General features: G+C 42.6%; 1 protein-coding gene across 3 annotated transcripts in view; it reads right to left on the bottom strand.

The window, feature by feature from the left end:
- Window positions 1–844: 844 nt before the first annotated feature.
- WNT11 (Wnt family member 11) overlaps window positions 845–9,233 on the bottom strand; it is a 31,214-nt gene continuing 22,825 nt past the window's right edge. For 2 of the 3 annotated variants that reach the window (XM_083882482.1, XM_083882481.1), the window contains exon 6: window positions 6,018–6,432. In XM_083882482.1, coding sequence (XP_083738608.1) covers window positions 6,258–6,432 — 175 coding nt within the window. In that variant the 3' untranslated portion in view covers window positions 6,018–6,257. Of the gene's footprint in view, window positions 914–6,017; window positions 6,433–9,233 lie in introns of those variants that run through there. The other variant, XM_083882483.1, reaches the window with a different exon arrangement.

Below are 9,233 nucleotides of genomic sequence, written 5' to 3'. Positions count from 1 at the left end.
AAGGTACTTCCAGCTCACCCCCCACAGCTCACATGCTGCTGGCAGCAAGGAAGGAAGCACCTGCAGAGGTGAGCACTGATGTGGGGTTTTAATCTCTGAGCCATATGAGGAAAGCAGACCTGGGCAGAGCATAAGTTTAGAAAAGAAAACAGTTTTCCTGCCCAAGCCTGACCCTGGTCAACATGTGCAGCACTTTGTAAAATTAATTGCATCTTGAGTGGAAAAATAGCTGCAGGTGGGGTGTGTTTTCAGTGTCTGCAGGCAGCAGAGAAAGTTTGGGACACCCCTGTGCACGATGGACCTCTCTGACCTGGGGGTATTTGACACTGGCAAAGGTTGCACAGAGAAGCTGTGTCAGCCCCATCCCTGGAAGTGTTCAAGGCCAGGTTGGATGGGCTTGGAGCAGCCTGGTCTGGTGGAAGGTGTTCCTGCCCATGGCGGGGATTTGGAATGAGATGAGCTTTATTTAAGGTGCCTTTCAACTCAAACCATTCTGTGATCTTAAATATGCCTACCAGTTCGTTTCCTTTGATGATGACACAGTTGCTGTTATTAATGGCTTTCATAATGAAATAGATTACAGAATCTTATCTTGAATTTCAAAGTATTTTAGGATAATTTTAAACTTGAAATTTAGTCTGAGAAACAACGGAGAAGGAAGGATGCCTCTTAGAATAATGGATCTTAAATCCCTCTTTTCTCTGAAATACAGCATGAATTTTGAAAAAGCAGCCAGTCCTCAAGGATGTTGAAATTATGCTGTTGCACACCCTAGAGTTTCAGACAAACACAGGATTGTGATCACCCAACTTTACCTGGATTAATTTTTATACTTCCACCTTTACTCCAGTTCATCATTCATCACCACTGAGCAACACTCCAGAGCTCTTCCCAGACTGAGCAGACTGAAAATCTGAAAGAAACATGGGTCTCTATTTTTAAAAGTCCATTTGTCAGCAGTTACCACTTACAGAGATCTATTGATAACTGGCATTTATAAGATTTGATTATCCAAGGTTTTCAGTGCTTTGGCCCTAATTCAGGAAAACACTTACATACACCTTCAGCTTTAAGGGTGTGAGCCATCCCTGTTTGAGCTGTTGCTGGGTCATGCAAGTGGGTAGACTTCACAGATTAAGTCAACCAATGAAAATTTTTAGGTCTGAAGCTTGTTTTTATATTGACAGCAGCACAAGAGTTCTGGCACTGTGTTATGGATCTGGGGGCTTTCTCCTAAGCTCTGTAGTCCTGGCAGCATCTCCCTTTATATCCCAGCTCCTGCAGTTGGGCAGTTACATGATACCCTCTTCTGCCTCAAAAGAAATTTCAAGCCAATGTGGTGCTGGTAAATACCTTGAAAAATTCCACTTAAAACAACCAAAAAAAGAAAACTTTCCATACAGCCCAGAAAGGATCTTTAAAATTTAAAACTCATTTAATTTACATTTAATACAGACAAAATACCATCCACTTATTCTTAACAAAAGAGGAAGTAAAAACAATCCACAATATATTCTATTGTTACTGTTTTTATTATTATTGTTGCTCTCACAATTAGAAAACACAGCCAATGCTGCTTCCATGAACAGGGGGTAATTTGTGCTTTAGATGAATAAACCACAGGTCTGCTGAGATATTTAATCAAACTCTGTCTGACTGATGAAACTGGTCCTGAGAGGAAAACAAAAGAAAACATGTTGTACATGTTAAAGTCATTAATCCCAGGTGGATTTTAAGTTTCCTGTTCTTTCTCCCCCTCTCCCAAATCTTGTTTTCTTCTCCATCTCCCTTGCAGAGGAGAAAGTCATGCCTGTGATAGGCCCTATCTGCTCTTGGGAACAAAACAATGGTGTTTCACAACCCCCTGTCTGATGCAGGGAAAGGCAAATCCTTTATCATGGGGTGGAGGTCTAACAATAATTGATCCCAGGCCTGGATTTTCATCTTGTTCCCCATATTCTCAAGTATCTCCAGACCCTCCTCCCAGCACTTTCCCCAAAGCAGGTAGCCCAGAGCTGGGCAGCACAAGTCTATCTCACTTGGAGGATGATAATGGTTGTTTACAGGGATCTGTTTTCTAGCAGGAAGAAGGATGGTCCCTCAGGGACTCTTTTATTATTTTCCTGACAGAGACACTGCTAATTGTATTCAGATTTTTTTCTTCTCTCACTCCCCTTCCCCTCACCAAGGGCTTTTCTAGCTGCCTGTGAAATATTGTGGGCTGCCTGCTTTAGTATAATTAAGACATTTTATATTTTTGTAGCATAAAATACACAATCAGATGGGACGTTTTTATAATGAATGGCATTTGCCTACCTTATGGAGAAACCCAAATGATATAAAACTGAAAGGGCTAAGGCTGGGGGAATTAATCAAATAGTACAAAGGCAGCCAGATGTATACAGGGTCTAAAACATCACTTTTGAAAATAGCATTAAGTCCAAATTGCTTTATTAAATCACAGATTTTTTTTCAAATTAATAAATACTACAAGGCCACCAGCATAATACTCTTCAGGATAGCTTGGCTGTTTCTAGCAGGGGTAATAGTGTAAAGCTGTGAAATAATAGTGTTTGTAGGAATAAATCAGATGTATTTTGCCAGCTAGTGTAAATCAACAGCACTGTGTAGTACAACATGGAGCTGGGCCAAATTATATCAGCTGTTGGGATGTGGTAAGACAAGTTATAAGAAGGGAACTACAGCATCACCTGACAAAGACATTCACAGTAATTAAAGCCATTTTCTGCAGTAGCTGAAGGATCTCAGTGTTTCAGAGCAAAGCCTTGAAAACTGCTTGCTCAAGGCCTGAGAAAGGGAAGGAGGGATGTATTTTCCTTGCAAAGCTTGTTTGTGACACGTTCACATGGCAAATGCACAAAAAATTATAAAATCATAGAATTATTTGGGTTGGAATGGACCTTGAAGATCATCTAGTTCCAACCCCCTGCCATGGGCAGAGACCTCTTCCCTTAGACTGCAAAAATAACCTGGACATTCTGTTTTGGATCCCTGTTGTATCAATAATTGAAATTGAGAGATGTGACATTTTCTCCTCTGGCCTCTCTGCACTTTGCTGCTGATGCAAGGAGTGAAGCATCAGAGACAGGTTGCACTTTGCACTGGACCAGGTTGCTCCAAGCCCCATCCAACCTGACCTTGGACACTTCCAGGGAAGGGGCAGCCACAGCTTCTCTGGCCAGTCTGTGCCAGGGCCTCATCACCCTCACAGGGAGAAATTTCTTCTTAATATCTAATCTAAACCTACCTTATTTCAGCTTAAAGCCATCAAACAGATGAGATGACCCTAGTTTGCTGGATGAAGCAAGCCTGTGTAGCAAGGGAGACTGCAGTTTATCAGACCTTGACCTGTGCATGACTCTCACCTTAGGAAGGCACATCACCCTGGGTACACTCCTAATAAAGTGTGCAGCTGCTCCAGAGAAGAAAAGGGCCCAGAAATTTAGAAGTTATGGCAAAAGCAGTGTAACGCTGTTAATTAATAGACTAACACCCTAAGATATGGGCTGGGGCCACTCTTTTCTCAAAGAAGCAAAGTTCAGATGAAGCCCATGATGGATTATCTAGAGAAGCCAGCAGAGATTTTGAGCATGGATGCCCCAACCTGCAAAACTTCAAACAATTCAGCCATTTCAATAACAGACATCTGTGCATGAGATGACAAAGTATGAGTTAATACTGTGGCTTTTTACTTCCTTTTTACTACTTTTTCACCAAGCAGAAAGACTCATGACATCAGCAAGGGAGCAAGAAAAAGAGTCATTACAAAAACGGCATTGAGATGCCCAAATTTTTCTTCAGTCTGAACATCCATGCCTTGTTGGCTTCATCTGAAAATGGAAATAAAAATAAAATTCCTTAAAAGAATGAGAACAGACCATTTCTTTACATATCAAATGAAGCCAAATTCTAGCACTGGAGAGCAGTGGGATTTGTCCCACCAGCCTGTCTGCATGTCAGCCTAGAGACACCCACCACTCATCACACTGCACTGCAGAGAAGTTTTAGTCCATCAGCTTTTATGGGGTGACAATAACAGAAAACAACTGACAAACTATGAAAGGTCTTTTTTTGCCTGCTCAGGACTGGGGGAGGGAAGGAGACAAGGAGACCAAACTCACTACAGAAAAGCAAAGTAGCTGAAGAGAATAAAATACCTCTAATTTTGTTCTTATAGCACTTGATGCTTTTCTCTTCCAGCTCCCCAGGGCTGCTCACAGACATACCAGATGCAGTTGCCCCCAAGGGAGTGGCTGAGTGGGGAAAAAAAGAGGATGTAGAGAAAGATTGTGGTGTTACTAACATATCTACCCCTAGAAAAGTGAGAGAGTCCCTCTACATTTGTGTAGGAGTGATTTTTTGGCTGTCTACAGCATTTTTAATGGGGATTTTGCATGCCCAAGAATGATCTGAAAGACATCACAAACTATGCTGACTTCTGTTCCTGGAGCAGCATCCTTCTCCAGCATCACCTTTGATAATCAATACACAGAACTGGTGGCCAGTTAAAAAACAAAAAACAAAACAAAAAAAAAAAAACCCACCCAAACAAACCAAACAACAACACAAAAAAAAAAAAAAAAAAAAAAAAAAAAAAAAAAAAAAAAAAAAAAAAAAAAAAAAAGCCTAGGCTATGTTAAAACCTCTCCTGCACAGCAACTCCTCTCCAGAAGCCAGAAGCCCACCACTCATGACATGAGAGGTATGAGTCATGTTTGTTATTAAGCTCCTCAGGGGCACCAGGAAATTTTACCAATGAGGGTGATCACTGATAAAGAAAACCAAAACAGCAATGGTGACTCTTCCTTTCTCCAAGTGTTGTGTTTCATTGTCTTGACTGTATCTTGGCTAATTCTGCTCAAGATTAAGAGGCTGGGGAGGCAGGGAATAAAGATACTTATCTTTCTTACACCAGTGAGTGCCTCACACCATACTCTTTTCCCATCCTTGGGAGGAAAATCAGAGTTGTTTTACAAGTAGGAGAGTGAAACAATAATCTAACATTTTGCTGTTGCACCAGTAACATCAGCATTTATTTCATACTATTGTTAATGCTTGTTTATAAAATAAGGATATATTTATGTAGGAAGTAAAGTAGATGAAAGCATAAGATATAAATATTTCTGTATATCTGCATATAAAAGAAAATATGTACAGCCACAGATAGTGGTTCTCTGCTGTGTCAGGGCAGGGCCACATGAAGGACTGACATGTTCCCATTCCTTCCTGCTGGGAATAGCTGCTGACTTCCATGGCTGTATTCCCTACAGCCAGGACCGCTCCACTCTCTGCAGTTTCCTGAGGTTGGACCAATAGTTTCGTGGGGGAAAAAGCCAGTGGCATATTTTCCCAAGAACTTGATGGGTCAATGTGGAAGAATGTCAGTGACCAAGGGTATCACACCCAAAAGGCAAAGAGAGAGCAGGAGCTTGGCTTTTTTCTTTACTTTCCCACTGGACTTGGACTTCATTTTGTTATTTTATCCTAACGGCTCCACTACTGTCTTGTGGACCCCATAAAGTCCTTCTCAGCCTACCCTACTCTCCCTGCCTCCAGGATTCCAGGGGATTTTTTTCATGGCTGAATTTTCTCCAGCCTGGACAAATCAAGGACATATTTTCCTTCAGCAGTAAGTTCAAAGTTGCGGACCTGTGTAAAAGAAAGATTAAAATCAGTTGTTCATTTCAGGGGATTGACCTGAAATCTTTCCACTTTTATCATGCAGAGTGGACGATTCCCTGCTAAAAATTAAGTCTTTGGCAACAAAGGCTGAAAAGTTGTAGCATTTTTCCCTTCTGGGATGGTCCTAATGGTGACTCAGTACCTGTGCTAGAAGGCATAGGCAGGTGTAAGCCTTAGATACTGTCAAACAAATGTTCCTTTTTTCCCCCCCAGGGAAAGTTTCTATTTTATTTCTCAGAGTACTAAGGCACTGGATGGCTGGACACCATTGGCAACTGTAGGAAATATTTTGGAAGAAGATACCATCCCAAATGAGGTTTTGTCTTCTCAGAGAGCATTTTATTGATGAGGGGAAACATTTGTGGGTTTGTTGCTTTTTGGGAGGTTTTTCATGTTCTTATTTTCGCTGGTATGATTGTTGCTTCTCCTCCTACCATCTCTCCTCAAGTCTGTGTCTTTACAAGATGAGTGATGTCTAGTCAAGGAAACATTTTCTCTGAATAGTGCTGGGGTGTCACTGCTGTCTCGGCTCCCAGGTGGGCAGAGGAGAGTTTTCATTTGCACACATATCTCTCGACAGTCCTCTCGCACTTTTTACAGGTTACGTAGCAGCACCAGTGATATTTGCAGTGGCAACGCTCCACCACTTTGTCCATGTAGGGGTTGTAGCCTCTGCCACAGCACATCAAGTCGCAGCTGTCACTCCCATTGGAAGTCTTGTTGCATTGTCTGGAAGAAGGAAAATGCTGTGAGCAAGTGCAAACTCCTGCAGGGATTCCCAAACCACTGCCATGTGGTGTTGCTTGGCCCGACAGCTCTGCAAGGCACTGGGTGAAGCCAGCACAGTGAGCACTGAGCCAACAGTCCCCTACACCTGCAAGGGTGGCAGGGGAAGCCTTGGGCTGCAATCACACAACCTGCTGTGACACCCAAAATAACATTAAATTCCTGTTCTGACTCTCAGTTTGGGCCTGGCAGCATCCAAGCTGCCTGTCAGCTCGTCCAGGCTGCTCCCACATGAGCAGACAAGCAAAGCTACTGGGATACTTCCACAACAAGAACTAATCTTTCCAAAAAATCTGGGAACACAGGCAGGCTCCAAAACTGCCTGAAAGGAGCTGGAAGAAGATGGCACCCAAAAGAACAAACACTGGTATTTGTCTACCACTGCCTAGCCTGAAAAGGGTGAAGGAGGAACCCTACAGCCAGACAATATTTGAACAGGCTCCATGCCAAGGATCCCAGGCTGGGAAAAATCCTGAACAGGCTTTTACAGCCACTATGCAGCAGTGATCCTGTCAGGGAAATCACAATCAATACTAGCTGGGCTGGACTGTGCGCCTTTTTCCCTTTGATTTTCTCCCAACAAGGCATGAGCAGCTGAGCAGTTGGCCCCAAAACACCCTGAGTCCTGACCCAGGAATAGGAAGTGTGGTAGGACCACAGGGTAGGATGACAAGTCACCAAATATCACACAGACTTTCACTGCTTGTTTTGTTTCTGCTTTTAATTAAAGCCAGACTCAGTGGGATAAATCAGTTATTGTGTTGGGCTCCCTCATTTTGTCTGTTGCCATTCAGCTTGAGGTTTTCAGAAGCAGCTCCTGAACTCAGGAATCTCTTTCATTGATCCATTGATTACCATTTCACAGCTGTCCTGAAAAAACATCTATCCCATTTCCTAAAATACTCCAACATTTACTGGACATGAAAGCACACCAGGCATTGAGTTTTGGATAATATGAACCATGTCCTAGAGACACCATTTCTCCACAGACTGTAAAGACAACCCAGGATGGAAGTGTTCATGTTTGGTCAGATGCTTGCACTTTTTTGGTAAGTACCCAACACCATGGGGCTGTGAACTTGATGGAGTTCTGAAACTACTGTAAGAAAGGTGGCTTGTTGAGTGAGGTAATTGCTGACATCTCTCCTAAATCTTATTCTGTGTGGCTATTTTGTGTCTATTTTGGACAGAAACACTCTAAGGCTGCTTTGGGGCAGGAAGAGGAGAGAGCAGCATAAGTTGGACCCTTGAGCTAAGCAACTGTTAATAGATGAAAACAAATCCATGAGAATTATAGGAATTGCTCATGAGGTAATGATTTAGGAGAAGTTATGGGATTAGTGAAGTGTCGAGATTTTGTTCTTGCTCTTCTTTAAGTTTTTCTGCCTCTTGTCTGTCATTTTGATTTGCATTCCTCTCCAGGTTCAGTGTTGAAAGGCCCCCTCAACTCACTCTCATTCAGGAGTGTGTGTAAATATTTACAAACCTTTGAAAGCCTCTACTGAAGCTGAAGTGTGAAGCCACACTGAATGTGTTTGCCTAATGCTGAACCAAAGGCCTTGTTAGTGCTGCTGTGAGCTGGGGCCCCACCATGAGAAACCTCCAAATGACTCTTCATAAATATATTAATAAATGCATTAAGTATTCAGAGCAAAGGTTCAAATATAGGTGAGTTGACATTAGAAGAAGGGAGGGTATTTGTCAACCTTACTCAGCTTTGCTAGTGGATGGAAATGTTGTTTCCTGGAGGTTCACCTAAGGAGGATGGGGAATCTGCAGAAGCATGGTGAGGGATGTGCAGTGCATCCATGTCATGCTTCATGCTGGGAGCTCACTAAAATGGCCAAGAAAATGAGTACGGGTCCACTCTGACTCCAGCTCACCACTGAGGACATTCACTCCCCAAACATACAAAGCACACAACAGTGATATTTACCCCATTCAAATAGAAAGCAAAACTCTTCTACCTGCTGTATTGGGACCTGGGATTGTCTCTTTCCCTCCATCCACTCCTGTGGTTTGCCAAAAAACATAACCAAAACAAAAAAGTGGATCTAGTAGGAGACATGCCTTCCCATATACCTTCCCCATTGCCCACAAAGCCTGAAACAAAGAAAGGAAAAAAGAAAAATCTTATTAAATAGATCCTCAAGTTTTTCTCAGTTTGGTATCAGGAAATGGGGACATTCAGAATGGGTGGGTTGAAGAGCCAAAACAAAGTTTGGACCCCGTCATAAACATATATGGGCTTCTAGAAAACTTTCCTGACAGTGCCACTAAGCAGAGATTTTGTTTTCTGTTTCTAAGCATAGGCCTGGATATGAATTAGATTCATTTTTCATTAAACAAGATGAGGCAGGTAGTTTCTCAATCAGTGGAGGAAGACAAAGAACTCCAAATACCAGTTTACTCACAGAAGCTGCCCTGAACATCGGCTTTCAGAGCCTACGGCTGTGACCTCACGAGGCTCCCCACTGATGGGGTAAGTGCAATCTCATTTGTTTTGGGCCTGGTCCAGCACAATTCCAGAAACTCAGAGAAATGCCCTTCTCCTGAGCCTTGGAGAGAAAACATGAAGGCAGGAGATTGCATCGTAACACAACACTGTAACCTCTAGAAGCACTTGGAAGAGTGTTGAGAAATTATGCTTCGGCTGTAATCCCAGCCAGAGTTCTGGCTCAGGAACAGGCTTTCACATTGTCACAGTGCTTTTTTCTCCTTTAAGAGGTGAGGAGGTCAGCAGT

Source organism: Zosterops lateralis, assembly GCF_965231275.1.
Source record: "Zosterops lateralis genome assembly, chromosome: 2".
NCBI classification, from domain to species: Eukaryota; Metazoa; Chordata; class Aves; order Passeriformes; family Zosteropidae; genus Zosterops; species Zosterops lateralis.
The sequence above is the reverse complement of the archived record's forward strand: the minus strand, read 5'-3'. Positions and strand labels throughout refer to the sequence as shown.